Below are 16,224 nucleotides of genomic sequence, written 5' to 3'. Positions count from 1 at the left end.
ACTGCCCATCTGCTTCTACATAGGAGTTTTAGTGTAACTAATTACAGGCCTATCCTATCATCTGGATTTTCTGTTGTTGTTGGTAGTTTTTTTAGTGTGATAATGTTGTCATCCCATTTCTTAATTCACTATCTGCTTTTCTTTTATAACCACTGGCTGTGTAAATGAGAAGCCGTGTTCTCCTTGTCTCTAAACAAAATAAAGGGCTCCTTAGTGACTTGTTTTTCACTATATCCTTTCACCAAGGCCTGTTTGGAGCTGCAGGGGTGGTTCCTGTGTTCATGGGAGGAGGGGAAAAGAGTCCATGATGTCAGCCCTGCCAGGGAGCAGCAGCACTTGTTCTTCCAGAGGTGTTCTGGTTCCACTCCACACTCTCCTTCTCATCCCTGGTGTTGGTGCAAGGCCTGAGTGCTCTGGCAGCTTGGTCACCGTCCTGCTGTGTGTCAGTCCTGTGAGTGCAGGCAGGGACAGGCAATGGGCACTGCTGTGACAGAGCTGGCCCCAGAACAGCCTTTCCAGATAGAAAGGTGATCTCCTCAGGGCAGGGCCTGAAGGTTTAGTTCTTCTTACAAAGATTCTCTCAAGAACATGCCCAAGAAAGTGACCTATATATGAAACACCATTGTACAGGTGAACAGTGTGTGTGTGCAGGGCTGGCACACAGCAGTGTCTTCTCACAGCCAGGCTCCTGCCAGAGACCTGCAGGACCAGCAGAGCAGGGGCTGGGCTGTGCCCCTGTGCACTGGACACCCCATCAAATCTGCCCCAATCATCATGGACTAATCCCTCACAGCCTTCATTTCCAGCCCCGACCTCTTGCCCCAGTTCAGAGAGGTTCTTTGTCCTTACCTGAAAAGTCACTGAATGATTAGGTCAGATGTCCATGTGATGTGAGTGTGAACATCATGTACATGAGGTGAGATGAACCCAAGTGAGCACCAATGCTGTCAGATATTCTGGGGTGCCATTTTGCACCTGGGACACGTCAGCCCTGTCTGTACATACAGACTGGGAGATGAGATTCTGAAGAGCAGCTCTGCAGAGAAGGAACTGAGGGTCTGGTCAACAGCAAGTTGAACATGAGCCACCTGTGTCCCTGGAGCCAAGAGGGACCATGTCCTGGGTGCAGCCAGCACAGCACGGCCAGCCGGGCAGGGGGGGGATTGTCCCGCTCTGCTCTGCGCTGGGGCGGCCTCACCTGCAGCATTCACTGTGTGCAGGGCTGGGGACACAGGAGAAAAGGAGATAAAGCTACTGGAGAGTGCCCAGAAGAGGCTATGAAGTTGGTGAAGGGTTTCGAGGAAAAGCCATATTAGGAGCAGCTGAAGTCCCTGGGTTCGTTCAGCCTGGAGAAGATGTGACTGAGGGCAGAGCTCATGGGGCTGCAGGTTCCTCAGAAGGGAGCAGGGCTGAGCTCTTCTCTCTTGTCTCTGGTGACCAATGACAGAACCCAAGGGAACGGCATGAAGATGTGCCAGGGGTCAGACATGAGGAAAAAGTTCTTACCCCAGAGGTGCTGGACACTGAACAGGCTCCCCAGGGAGGTGTCACGGCCCCAACCTGACAGTGTTCAAGAAGAGACTGGACAACGTCCTCAGACACACGGGGTGACCTGTGGGGTGTCCTGTGCAGGGACAGGAGTTGGACTCCATGATCCATGTGAGTCCCTTTCATCTCAGATCATTGTATGATTCTATGAAGGCCTGTGGGACAGACAGCATCCCGAGGTCATTTTATATGGGAGGAACATCACATGGAAACTAAATGCAGCACTGGGTTGTGCTTCCTTTAACCAATGTCCCTGTGTCCATTCCCCAAAACGTGGGACATATCAGATGAGTGCAGAGCAGGGTGACACAGCACAGGGCTGAGGTGCCTCCCTCAGGAGGCCAGAGGGACACTGTGACTCCTGCCCCTGTGTGTAAAAGGAACAGACTCTGTCTCTGAGCATCCCTGGGTGCATAAGGAATCCATGAGGCCAGCTCAGACATGGATGCCTGACAGACACTGACATTTCTGTGTGTGACTCCAGGAACAAACCCCACTGGCCCAGGCAGATCAATCTCACCTGCTCCTGTTTGCTACATCATCCTTACCCAGGACTCTGGATTGTGGTCTCAAACATGCCAGAGCAATCAGAGAGGTTCTGAGGTCCTTGGAAAAGGCAGTTGTCAAACCTTTATTCAAGAAGGGCAGGAATGAGAATTGTGAGAATTACAGGCTACTCAGCCCAGCTCCATCCCTGGGAAGGGAATGGGACAAGTCGTCCTGCAGCCATGTCCAGACACTTGGAAAACAAGAAAGGGATTGCTGAACCCAAACGGGCAGGGAAAGAAGGGTACGTTGTGCACATGGAATTTCACAAGGTGTCAGACATGGTTTCCCATGGTGTCCTTATAATGCGATTGGTGCCCTCTGGGCTGAAGAACTGGATGCTGGATGGGAAGTTGGCTGGATGATGAAGCCCAAATGTCACCAGTGGTACAAAGTCCCCCATAGAGCCAGTTACCAGTGGGATCCCTCAGGGACCAGCACTTGGGCCAACACTGTTGAACGTCTCTATTCTCCCCCTGTATGATGTGATGGAATGAACCTTCAGCTCCTTAGTGGATGGTGCAAAGCTGGGCAGAGGCCTTGGACAACCTCACCTGGGTCACCCTGCCCTGAGCAGGACAGTGAGACAAGATGGTGTTCACACCTGAGTTGCTCTGTGATTCAATGGATCTTTCCCTTGGAAACGTTTTGGAAGAAGGAAGAGGTGGAGGATCAAGAAAATAAAAATACAGGCAGAGGAGGAGACCTAAAAGGTGTCAAATAAACAGAGCAGTACTGTGAAGAACATTTATCTACTCAGATTGTTAGCAGGAAATCTATAATCAGCTCCCCAAACTCCCTGTTCTGCTCATTGGCCCCTGGGATTTCCAGCACATTTCTTTACATCAGATTCTGCACTGAAGTTTGCACTGATTGTTACAGCTTCTTCGCAGGAATTGCTTCATGTTTCCTTATAGAACTGGATGTAAACAGGCACCAGGGAATTTTTAATTAGAGGAAACAAAAAAGGAAAAAAAAAAAACAAAACAAAAATACAATAGAACTTAATGAGGTTTCTCAGTTCTGTGGTTAAATTAAGTAGTTTCCAGCGAGGTCCATTGCCATAATTGAAGAGTTGCCTGTAGGGAGTACGAGAGCAACTGCTGAAAGACTTTACCTGCCTGAAGTTCAAAGCAGAGTGAGAGCTGAGAGGCTCTGAATGAGCCAAGAGTGAGAGGTGAAGAACCTCTGGGGAGCGATGGAAAGTGCAAATGCCCAGACAGGCTTCTGAAGAGACGACTTGAGACACAGTACATACACATTGTGAAAACTCATATTTTGGCAGGATAGAAATTCCACAGACGTTTTATTGGAAATACTGAATTATTTCATCAGATTTAAAAAGTGTGGGGTTTTTTTTGTTTTGTTGTTGTTCTTGTTGCTTTGGTTTGGTTTCATTTGGTTTGGTTTTCAGTTTTGAGGGGAGTTCTCAGTTTTTTGAGCTGAGCTCCATGGTCTCACTACAAGCACACAACTCGAGAGGCCCCCGTGTACCTGAGGTGTTTGCCTGGAACTGGCAGGTATCGGACCAGACTGATAGAGCGATGGTGCTTTCATCATTTCCGTCTAGTATTCAAGATTGTGTGCTTAATTAGAGAAGTTTCAGGACTGTAGGTAAAGAGGCAGGTATGTGAAGAGCACTTTGAAGAAGAGATAGAATTTTCCAGATGGTATCAGAGAATCATAGAATTATTTCAGTTGGAAGAGAGCCTCAGTATCATTGAGTCCAACCATAACCTAAATCTAGCACTAAACCATGTCCCTAAGAACCTCATCTAAACACCATTTAAACCCCTCCAGGTATGGCAACTCCACCACTGCCCTGGGCAGCCTGTTCCACCACCTGACAGCCCTTTCCAGGAAGAATTTTTTCCTAATATCCAATCTGAACCTTCCCTGGCACAATTTGAGGCCATTTCCTCTCATCCTGTCACTTGCTACTTGGGAGAAGAGACCAACACCCTCCATGCTCCAAGCTTCTTTCAGGCAGTTTGGACAGCGAGAAGGTCTCCCCTCAGAAGGCGAGAAGGTCTCCCCTCACGCTGTTCTCCAGCGTGCACAGCCCCAGTTCCCTCATCCGGTCCTCATCACACTTGCGCTCCAGCCCCTCAGCAGCTCCGTCACCTCCTCTGCACTCTCTCTAGTGCCTCAATGTCCTTCTTATGATGAGTGGCCCAAAACTGAACAGAGGATTCAAGCTGTGGCCTCACCAGCACTGAGAACAGTGGCACAATCACTTCTCTAGTCCTGCTGGCCACATCATTTCTAATACAAGCTCAGGGCTCTTCCTGGGACCGTGGGATGTGGGTGTGCAAGGGCCAGGAAAGGACAACACTGGGACAACAACTTCCAGCTTCCCCATGGGGCTACAAGGAGGCACCGAGGCCCCAGTGCCATGAGCACAACATGTCTTCTCCTGGGCCTCAGTGGCAGAGACAACTGCCATGGCCAAGGGGACAGAGACCTGGGTTCTGTGGGTCCCTTCCAGCCTTACAGCGCCCTTTGCCATCTCCAGCACAGGCTGTTCTACATGGTGCTACCCCTGCCCCTCTTTCCCTGCAGGCTGCAGACACCCATCTCGCTTCCCCACCTGCTCTCACCCCAGCATTTCTGCACCTTCACTGCTGTGTCTGCACCCTCACTGGCTGCTCTTTGGAACACAAACCATGGGCTGATCCAGCTCCCTCTGGGTCACCTCTTGCCCCACAGCACTGCCCTTCCCGTGACATTTCTTACTTCTGATATCCAGTCTGCACCTTCCAAATAGCACTTTGTGATATTTTTTTCCCTCTTCTGCTTTTTCCCACTATCAAGGAAAGCTCAGCCACCTCAGAAACTGCCCTTCATGCAGGGAACACAACCCGTTAGTCTTCCTGTGGTCTTTTACCTGAATGGAGAGAAGTCAACTCACCATGATCTTCTAAATCCCATGAGTGCTGCTGGCCTTTCAGCATCTCTGATACACATGGTCATGTTTCTGCTGCTGTCCCGCCGTGTTCTCAGGTGGGATGGACATGACAACCCATCTCTCTTCCTGGGTAAGACCTGTGGGCACTTTGGCAGAGGTTCTTTCCCAGCCATGTCCCTGCTGCTGGGCTGTCACCTCCAGACACAGAACTGACCTCACTGTCCCCTTCACAGCCACATGCTTCTGACTGGATTATGAGTGTCTGAGACACAACTGACCTCCTAATACCACACTCGTCCATCCCCCTCCTCAGCACCCCGGACCTGACCAAGACTGAATTGTGTTCTACATCATCCTACACCTGCTCCTCTTTCCCACAGGCTGTAGACACCCATCTCGCTTCCTCACCTTGTTCAAATTTGTCAAATATATTTCCTATTAACACTGTGAGTGAAAAGTGCTCCTCACTGGAACTCCTGTACTTCCGTTAACACGTTCTAGATCTCCTCTTCTGCCTTTTTTTTTTTTTTTTTTTTTTTTTTTCCCTTTTCTTCTACCTATTCTCTCTCCAAAAACCTCTCCAAGGCAAAAATTCATTCAAATCACAGAATAACTCACGTTTGCAGAGAGGCCTTGTCTCACTCATCTTGTCTCACTCTCCTGCTCAGGGCAGGGTGAACCAGGTGAGGTTGCTCAAGGCCTCCAACCAGGTTTGCACCTTCCTCAAAGGCACCGAAACTGCTCTCTGTTACATCATAGAAGGGGAGAACAAAGATGTTCAACAGTGTTGGCCCAAGTGCTGGTCACTGAGAGATGACACCAGTAACTGGCTGCACGGAGGACTTTGTACCATGCCTTGTACACAACATGCCTTTCTTTGTCTTTTCTGTTTAGGTTCAGCAATTCCTTGCTTGCCCTTCACATTCCTGGAAATGGCTGCAGGAGGACGTGTCCCAACACCTTCCCAGGATGGGAGGAAGGGTGGCCAGCCTGTAGTTATCCCAGTTCTTGTTTGTGCTCTTCTTGAAGATGGGTTTGAGGTCTGCGTTTTCTAAGGACCCCAGAAGAATTCTGGTTTCTATGGCACTTTTGAGAGCTCAATCCAGAATCAGGTGCAAGGGTGAGGTAGGAGACTGGAGCACTTGCAATGAGCTTGTCCAAGGCAGCTGAGATGAATCTCAGTGGGCCTGTGAAGTTTGTTCCTGGAGTCACACACAGAAATGTCAGGGTTTCATCAAGCATCCACATGTGACCTGACCTCATGGACTCCTTATGCACCCAGGGATGTTCAGAGACAGAGTCTGTCCCTTTTACACACAGAGGCAGGAGTCACAGTGTCCCTCTGGCCTCCTGTTGCCATTCAAAGGGATGGGATGCACCTCAGCCCTGTGGTGTGTCACCTGCTCTGCACTCACCTGAGATGTCCCACATCATGAGGAATGGACACAGGGACCTCAGTTCAAGGAAGAAGATCCCAGTGGGTGGTTTCCCATGGGCTGTTACCTCCAACGTGAAGTGACCTCGAGAAACTGTCTGTCCCACAGGCCTTCATGGAACCTCCAGGAACAGCTGATGGAATTTTTCCTCACTCAGGGTCATGTCACCTCACATACATGATGTGCGTGCTCACATCTCATCTGAACAGTGCAAACATGGATTTCTGACCTACTGATTCAGGGTCCCTCCGTGGAGGGAAGAGCAACCTCTGTGAGCTGGGGAGAGAGGCCAGAGCTGGAAATGGTGGCTGTGAGGGGCCAGTCCATGGTGATTGACCTGAGGCTCCTTCCATGGGGTGTCCAGTGCACAGGGGCACAGCCCAGCCCCTGCTCTGCTGGTCCTGCAGGTCTCTGGCAGGAGCCTGGCTGTGGGAGGACACTGCTGTGTGCCAGCCCTGCACACACACACTGTTCAGATGTACCCTGGGGTTTGAATCTGTGGGACACTTTTGTACTCATATGCTTGAAGATATAAACCATCATGTACTGCCCACAGGAGACCACCTTTCTATCTGGAAAGGCTATTCTGAGGCCAGCTCTGTCACAGCAGTGCCCATTGCCTGTCCCTGCCTGCGCCCACAGGACTGACACACAGCAGGACGGTGACCAAGCTGCCAGAGCACTCAGGCCTTGCACCAACACCAGGGATGAGAAGGAGAGTGTGGGAGTGGAACCAGAACAGCTCTGGAAGAACAAGCGCTGCTGCTCCCTGGCAGGGCTGCAATGCTGGACACGTTTCCCCTCCTCCCATCACAGGAACTGTCCCTGCAGCTCTAGAAAGGCCTTGGAGTTACAATGTCAGTAGAAAAAAAATTGTGGAAGGTCCTTTTATTTTACTTAAACACAGAGAGCACGAATTCCTCACTGACACAGCCACTCAGTGAGAAAAGAAAAGCAGGCAGTGAATTACAAAGGGAATTAAAATATTTTCATAATAAACAAACACAAGGAGAAACAAAAAATACTGCACACAGGATGAAGCTGCAATGAGTTAGACTATAACTCTTATGTAGAAGAAGTTAGAGACAGTTTATAGCTTCAGAAGAAATCCAGTCATCTGTTTCCTCAGGGCATCCTTGAGCTCCTGGTTCCTCATGCTGTAGATGAGGGGGTTCACTGCTGGAGGCACCACGGAGTACAGAAAGGACAAAACCAGGTCCAGGGATGGGGAGAAGATGGAGGGGGGCTTCAGGTAGGCAAACATGGCAGTGCTGATAAACAGGGAGACCACGGCTAGGTGAGGAAGACACGTGGAAAAGGCTTTGTGCCGTCCCTGCTCAGAGGGGATCCTCAGCACGGCCCTGAAGATCTGCACATAGGACACCACAATGAACACAAAACAGCCAAAAGCGAAAGAAAAGCCAACTACAAGAAACCCAGCTTCCCTGAGATAGGAGTGTGAGCAGGAGAGCTTGAGGATCTGGGGGATTTCACAGAAGAACTGGCCCAGGGCATTGCCCTTGCACAGGGGCAGTGAAAATGTATTGGCCGTGTGCAGCAGAGAATGGAGAAACCCAGTGGTCCAGGCAGCTGCTGCCATGTAGACACAAGCTCTGCTGCCCAGGAGGGTCCCGTAGTGCAGGGGTTTGCAGATGGCAACGTAACGGTCGTACGACATGATGGTGAGGAGACAATATTCTGCTACTACCAAGAAGGTGAAGACAAAGAGCTGTGCAACACATCCTGTGTAGGAGATGTTCCTGGTGTCCCAGAAGGAATTGGTCATGGATTTGGGGACAGTGGTGGAGATGCAGCCCAGGTCAAGGAGGGCGAGGTTGAGCAGGAAGAAGTACATGGGGGTGTGGAGGTGCTGGTCCCAGGCTATGGTGGTGATGATGAGGCCGTTGCCCAGGAGGGCAGCCAGGTAGATGCCCAGGAAGAGCCAGAAGTGCAACAGCTGCAGCTCCTGTGTGTCTGCGAACGCCAGGAGGAGGAACTGGGTGATGGAGCTGCTGTTGGACATCTGCTGCCTGTGGGCATGGGGCACTGTGGAAACAGGAGAGCATGTTCACAAATCAGGACAGAGTTCTCCCAGAAAATCTCTTTCCCCCCTCAACCAACATCCCTCTTCTACTCCCACCTGTGCCACCGCATACAGAAATGCAAATTGTTCTCTCCTTTTTGGCAGCCCCTGTGGTCATCTCCGTGGCTGGAGCTGTGGTTTGTGCTTTCTGATTGTGCTGTGAGGATCAGGACCTCTCCCTGTAGGCTCCCAAGGAGTCAGCCCTGCCCTACAGCACCAGGACCTAGGAAAGGGGGCAAGTTCTTGTGTTTATACATAATCATAATCTACTTATATCATAATCATAATTCACAATATCATGCCAGGAAAGCACTGGGATGTCGTAAAGCTGTTCTGACTGGGACAGAATGGGCTCATTCCCCAGCCCCACACATCGCACATCCCAGAGCCCCACAGGGCATGATGGGCTTAGGGAATTTGCTCCCACAGAGACATCTGCATGGCAGGACTTCCAGCATCAGTATCTGATCTTCTTCTGAAAGCCCAACTGCAGAGAGTTTGAGGGAAGAACACAGGCAGCGGAGCCACCGAGTGGACAAGGAGACACGGCCCAGCGCCCCTGCTGAGAGAGAACAGGGAGACACGGACAGGCCCTCAGGAGCTTCTCCTTCTTGGAAGCTGGGCTGCCAAGGAAGCGCCTCAGCTCAAGACACCACAGACTTGAGGACAGAAGCTGTGGTGGTTGGGAGAGGAGCCTGGCAGCACTGCTAAGGGGTAGACATCAACACTGCAGGGGATGGCAGGGAGGTGCCCAAGTTCCCCCTGTGATGGCACATTTGGCAGAAGGTCCCTCTCTCCCCCTGCCCAGGTCTCCACTGCCTGGAGCTGTTCCTGCCAGGAGCTGTTTCTCTGTCCCTGTGTCTCCTCCCTGTCACTGCTCTCAGGGCCAGTCTGTCCCACCCCCTGTGTGCTCAGCTCTTCCCTGCACAAACCTCCTGGCAGCTCAGCACTGCCCAGGAACATCTCCATGTGTGTGCGGATTCTACTGAGAACATCACACCAGCCCTAAAGGGGCTGGAAAGGAGATGTTGCTGCTCTGTGAGCCAGCGAGCGTTGAATTGCACTCTCAGAGAAAAATAAATATTTGGAGTGTCAGCACTTCCCCCGTAACTGAAAGACATATTTCCATCTTACCTTTCCTAGCCAGCCAGCCAAGAGTAGAGGACAAAAGGTAATAATTGCTTCCCTGTCAGATAATCCCTGCCTTGTTGTCCCTCTTGGAATGTCCCTGGGGGTGAGTTGTCAGCAACTCTGATCCACACAGCACCCTCTCAAAGGCAGAAGGACCCTGTCCTGCCTGGGGTCACTCCTTCCCCCACAGCTTCTCCCCTCCTTGTTGCTGGGATCTCCCGGGCAGGCTGAGGGCTGACCCTGGCAGGCGGCAGAGTCCCTGCCCGGCACAGCCCTGGGGTGCCGGGACCCTGCTCTGCAGGACAGCCCTGGGCACCCCTGGGTGCTCCCCCGGCTTCACAGCTGTTCAACATGGCCTGACAAGAGCCCCGTCCTTACAGATCCCACTACCTGTGACTGTGCCAGTTTCAGGAGATGCCTCCAGGAGCTACAGCTGCACTGCCCTGCACCAGAGACTTACCATGGCAAGGGCTGCAAAGGTTTCTTCTCCAGTGAGCTCTCAGTCATCCTCCAGTCCTGACCGCCTTTAATCTCTCTCTGCCTTGCTCGTCTGCTGAGATCCCCAGGCAGAGCCCTCAGCCCTGCTGCGTGTGTAGAGGAGCTGCTCCTGGGCAGAGCTGTCTCTCTGCAGCGCTGCCGCTGCCATGAGCTCCCTGTGTCCCAGGAGCCCAGCCCAGCTCAGCAGCACAGGAGCAGCCCAAGGCCCTTTAATGACCCCTCTGGTGGCTTTGGTGCTGAGTCCATGAACTTCAGACCCTGGAGGAAGGTGATGAAACCTCTCAAGAAGTCAAAGTCAGATTGAAACTCCAAAGTTTCTTGTAATGTTAATGGGTAACACTGAGGGAACCTACTGAGAAACAATATCCAGGTTCAGTTAGAGAAGAAAACTGGAGGTCAGGAAAAGCACAGTAAAGGTGGCTGTGATGCTGAGTAAACCTGGTTGTGTTTCTTTAACCAAAAGGCCAAGCCCTGACCCCAAGCCCTGGGAAGTCAGATCCTGTCCCTCCCACATTGCCCAGGGCCCTTCCTGGGACAGTGTGATGTGGGGCTGTGCAAGGCCAAGGGCAGGACTATGGTCCCACACCTCCCAGGTTCCTGGCTGGGGACAAGGAGGCCATGAGGCCCCTGTGCTGCAAGGACAAGTTGTCTCCTCACAGGCATCAGAGGTGCAGACAACAGCCATAGCCAAGAGGAGAAGGAGCTCATGTCTGGTGGGGCTTTCAGCCTCTTTCCATCCCTTGATCATCTCCACGACAGCCTGTCCTGTGCTGTGGCATCCCCTGCACCTCTGTCCCTGCAGGCTGGAGACATCCCCCCTGCTGCCCCACCTTGCTCCTGTCTGAGCATCTTCCTTCCTTTGCTGAGATCTCTCCATCCTCCCCAGCTGGTCCTTGAAGCACAAAGCCTTGGGCTGATGCAGACTCCCTCTGCTGACCTGCTCCACCACAGCACTGCCCTTCCATCACATTCCTTTCTGCTCATGTCCAGCCTGGACCTCCCCAGCTGCACTTTAGGCCATTATTCCTTTCTCAGGCTCTTTCCCACTATGCAGAAAACCTCCACCATCTCTGAAACCGCCCTTCAAGTGCTCTCAGGCTACTCCTGCACTGCTGCAACCTCCCCAGCGCTGTTGGGCCAAAGCAGCCCAGGTCCCTCAGCACCCCACACCATGTGCACAAGGTGCTGAACCTGCCTTGGCACAGCCCTGCACTCTCCAGTTCCTCCCTGCTGCTCCAAACTGGGCAGCCGCACACTGGCACACACCCGTGTGTGTGGGTCACACCAGTGCTGAACCGAATGGGATGAGAACTGCAGGTGTCTGGGTCCCCACGCTCCTCCTCATGCAGCCCCATGTGCAGCTGCCTTGTTCATGGTGAGCGTGCACCACGGGCTGGTGTGGGGACCTTGTAGTGCCCAGGCCCTTCTCCTCAGGGCCACTGCTCAGCGTGTCAGGTCCTGCTCTGTCCTGATCAATGGGGTTATTGTCCCACCCTAATACATCACTGCTCATTTCTCCTTCTGCAAATTAAGAGTTTTCTGTTGGGTAAATCCCAGATTTTCTCAAGGTCTGGACTCTCCCTGGATTGAATCTCCATTTGCTCAGCTGTTAAAGTTTGCATGCAGATTGTTTATCCTGATGGGGGTGTATCTCCCAACATAACAGCATGAGGAGGTATAGGACACTATAAATACCATCTCCTGGAGAAACTGTGGGGTCTTGGGTGTCTGGTGCTCATAATGCCAGAGGTCTGGAGTCAAAGAGGGAGGTTCTGTTCATGTGGGAGAGCAGCAGGAATGTGTGGAGCTCTGCCTGGGGACAGACAATGTCAGCTGAACTTTTAGGAGTCAGCATGAGAGGGCAGAACAACATGGGCAATGTTGTGGTCACTGGACATCAGCTACTGACTCACTGATGAGAAACTGGAATTAGATGAGGCCTCCTTCAGACAAATGAAAGATGCCTCATGTTTCCAGGGCCGTGTCATTGTGGCAGACCTGAGATATCAGAATATCTACAAGGTACCAGCCATCCAGGAGTGTTTTGGAACCCATTGACAACATCTTCCTGACACGGGTGACTGAGGAGTCAGTGAGGTGAGGTGCCCTGTGGGACTTCACACTTACAAACCAGAAAGAGTTGGTCAGGATGGCACAGTCAGGGATGGGAAAGTGGAGCTGAGGCTCCTGGGAGATGAGAACAAGGCCAAGAGCAGGATTTCAGGAGAGCAGGATTTGGCTGCTGAGGGACCTGCTTGGGTCCTATGGGATATGACCTTGGTGTCTGCAGAGCTTTTCTCTCACATCTCCTCCCTCCTCTCTCCCACCTGTTGTTGTGCAGCGTTTTTTACCCTTTCTCAAATACAATATCCCAGAGGTGCTGCCGGCATCACTGAGTGTCTCAGATTTGGCCAGGAGTGGGTCCATCTTGGAGCAGCTGAAAGCAGCTCTGTCTGATGTTGGTCAAACCCTGTTTTCTTCTCAGAGGTGACAACTGTAGCACACCCACACTCACCCCCAGTTCCAAGGCTTTGCCATGTAAGCCCAGTGCAGGGTGACAACATGTGTTCTACAAGTTACTTGATCATGGAGAAGAAATGGATCTTCTGTCGGCAACTCGAGCAACTCACCAGTGAATGAGTACGTTCCTATGGGGAACTGTGATTGCCCTGACATTCACTGGTCAGGCAAAGATACAGGTACCAACACTCCAAAGTATCTTGGGCCAACTGCTTTACGTCTGCCTGGTAGGGCAACAAGGGTAATGCTTGTGTGTATCTGGAACTTGGAAGCAAGGAAGAGCTGGTGAGGGATGTGAACATCAGTGTCCATGTTGGCTGTTGTGAGCAGGACACAGAGCGGTCCCGGGCACCAGAGGGGAGGGAGGAAGGCCAGCAGCACAGCACAGGCTGGTGGGCTCCAGAGGAGAACACTTAGACATACTGGGGGGTTGATACATGTGGTGCCACGGGAAGCAGCTCTGAAGGGTGAAGGAGCTCAGGAAATCTAAACAACCCTTACAGGACAGGCTGCTCCAAGCACAAGAAATGATCTCTCCAAATACCACTGTAAAGAAGCATTTATCTCTTGAGACTGCTTCTCTGATCTGATGGAGCTGCAGGGTACAAAGGCAGCACACAGGAGGTGGGAGCAGGGGAAGCTGCAAAGGAGGAATTTAGAAACCTTGTCCATGGATGTAGAGATACCAAAGCTCCCCTGGACTTGATAGATGAAGGAGAGATTGAGGGCAGCAAGATGAGGTGACAGAGCTTCACTTGCAGTAAGAGAATAGACAGGGTGAACGTGGGCCTGCTGCTGAACTTCATAAGAGTAGAATCAGACGAGACTGAGGTTCTTCATGGCTTCTTTGCCTCCATCTTCACCAGCAAGGTCTCCTGGGCCTTTGTTCCTGAAGGCAGGAGTCTGGAGAACACCCAGCAGTGGATGGGGCTCAAGTCAGGGGTGACCTGAGCAAACTCAGACACCGTTACAGAACAGGAGATGGGTCACTTGACCAGCTCCTGAACACAAGTATCACTGTGCTGTGGCACCTGAGATTCCCAGGAACGCCCACCTCTTGGTCCAGAGGAGTGTGACTCCTCTTGAGGTGTTCTGGACTATCTCCTCACTCACATGGTGATTTACTTACGCACTTTTCTGACATATTCAGTCTTCATCAGGAGATGAAACACATCAGTATGGACTGGAGTCTGCTGATGCCACCTGTTCTGGAAAGGGAAAGAGGGGAGAGCAGGGATGGAAATAGAAGACATTTGGCTTTATTGCTCTTTATTTTAGAAATGGTCTCTGTTTGGCTATTCATGAAATCTCTCTAATCATCCACACCTGACTTGAAGCCTTTAGGAAGATGATGCACAGAGTATTGGCTTGTAAGAGCATTTTAGATGTTAGTGAGCCCTCTGCTGCCATGATCCTGAACTGCAGCCACTGAGAGAATGAACAAACCTCTAATGAAGGGAAAGGCAGAAGCAAACCCCAAGTTTCTGAAGGTGTTTGGACCCCATGAAGGGCCATCACTGACACAGCTGTGAAGGAAACAACCAGTGCAGGTCCCTGTCCCTGGAGGCTGGTGAAGGAAAGACGTGGAGACACAGGGTCACCAGCCCTGGCCCACTGGTGAGGGCCATGTGGAGGTGGCTCTGGTGCAATGTCAGCCCTTGATGCTTGTTCATCACCAGAATGGCTGAGCCCTGACCCCTGGGACCTGGTAGATCTTTCTCAAATGTTTTTCAAGGCTTTTCCTGTGTTCAGTGTGAGAGTTTTGTGTTTTGGTGGTGAGTTTTATGACAACTGATCTTGGTTTAATTTTAAGGCTCTGGATTTCTGTGGAGCTGGAAATGCCTGTGAGCTCCTCAAAATTCATCCAGCTTCTTTCATACACCTGGCAATGGTCACCCGTCACCTCAATGCCGCAGTCCCACACTTGCTTGAATCCCCTTTTGGATCCATACCCATCAGCCCAGGAGGTTCATGGATCCACCAGGTTCATGGGTGATTCCTGAGGACCATCCAAGTGTGGGCAGTGTAAGAGAGGAGCAGAGCAGGGTCAGCTCATGGGCCATGACTGAGCACAGCCACCCCAGCAGCAGCCGTTCCCCATCTCCCAGGCACAGCCATGCCCACAGCATGCAAATGGCACTGCCATACATGATTAGCCCAAGAGAGGCCTTTCTTCCTTCCGTATTACCAGGAAAATCTTCCTCCTGTTCCTCCTCCACCTGCAGACATCAACTGCTTTCCATTTCTGGGCTCAGACATGGCTGGAAGGGTTCACTGAAGCCATCAGCCATCTCATTGCTTCTCCCTGACATGCTCTGACCCTCTCCCACACCTACAATGGCCAATCACAGCTGCTCAGGCCTCCTGCTCTTCAGAAGAGACCGTGAGCTTCTTGGTTCTTCCTGGTGCTTGTTATAAACTTCCTCGCTCTCTGCAGAGTTGCTGGTGAGCTTTCTTGTCCATAACATCCCCTTTATGACCATGTCACACTAAATAGTTGTCTCTTTATGATCATTTGTGCAGAAATGAATTCACCAATTACATAGAAACTGATGCCGAGTGAGATTCTGTCGCGGTTGAGACGGACAAACGACATGGACCAAGTTCTTTCAAGATGAAAGTAATAGGTGCCATTTATTGCTACAAGTGCATTTTTATACAATTCTACCAGTTCATGTGTCTTTTCACTATTGGTTACAAGTTACAGCACTAACATCTCATTGGTTAATTTTTCTATCATCCATGTTATTCTTCTATCCCTTTGTCTCTCACGGGTATATCTCTTCTCTCTCCGGATACTCCTTTACTCCCATCCTTCTCAAGGGTAAATCTTAATATCTTCAAGGCTGATCTCTACTCCCATATTTTCTGTCAAGGATTCCACAGACCCGCTGCAGTTTCCCACAATTCCCCCTTTTTTTATTTGTGCGAAAAATGCTGCCCTCATTGTCCGCTGCAGGGCCCTTTGCAGCAGAGAAATCATGCATGGCAACATTAGTAACACAACCACAACAATCACCAAAACGATCAGTCCTGTTTTCACTACTGATAACAACCATCCTAAAAACCCTCAACCACTAAGCAATTTATTTAACAAATCCCATCAAAATCTTCACACCCATGTCCTTGAGCTAATAACAAAAATCTATCGTGGCTCTACTCTGCCGTGTGGCATGTCTTACAGAATCTACATCTAACAAAAGTCCACTTAAAGCCTTTGAAGTTCTGTTAGTTTGCTTAACTAGCCAGCATCCTAATTTTCTAAAATATTTAAAGCTTTTAGCTGTGCCAACACCAGATACAAGAGATCTTAAAACCCTTAACCTTGATCCCCAAAAATCTACATTATCATCACATTTTGACTCATATACATGCAAAAAGTGTTTTTCTCATCTTGCTCTTCTGTGATCTAGTATCATAGATACATTGGGTGTTAAGAGAGTTAATAGTCCCAAAATACACAGTCCTCCAACAGCATTAGAAGGAATTCCTGGTCAGGCTCTATCTCCACAGATCAAGAATACACCCTACAGGAGGTTTTGGGGTCGCTGTCC

At 50.8% G+C, this 16,224-nt stretch overlaps 1 protein-coding gene across 1 annotated transcript; it reads right to left on the bottom strand.

Moving 5' to 3' along the window:
• Positions 1-7,528: 7,528 nt before the first annotated feature.
• On the bottom strand, positions 7,529-8,461 carry LOC309452939 (olfactory receptor 14J1-like; the record flags this gene model as incomplete). The annotated part of the gene is made up of 1 exon (XM_082077593.1): positions 7,529-8,461. The coding sequence occupies one exon, from the start codon at positions 8,459-8,461 to the stop codon at positions 7,529-7,531; it is 933 nt and encodes a 310-aa protein (XP_081933719.1).
• Between the last annotated feature and the right edge of the window lie 7,763 nt (positions 8,462-16,224).

This window comes from Streptopelia decaocto, assembly GCF_964273445.1.
Source record: "Streptopelia decaocto genome assembly, contig: HAP1_SCAFFOLD_58, whole genome shotgun sequence".
Lineage (NCBI taxonomy): Eukaryota > Metazoa > Chordata > Aves > Columbiformes > Columbidae > Streptopelia > Streptopelia decaocto.
Note: the sequence above shows the minus strand (reverse complement) of the source record. Positions and strands in the feature narration are given on the sequence as shown.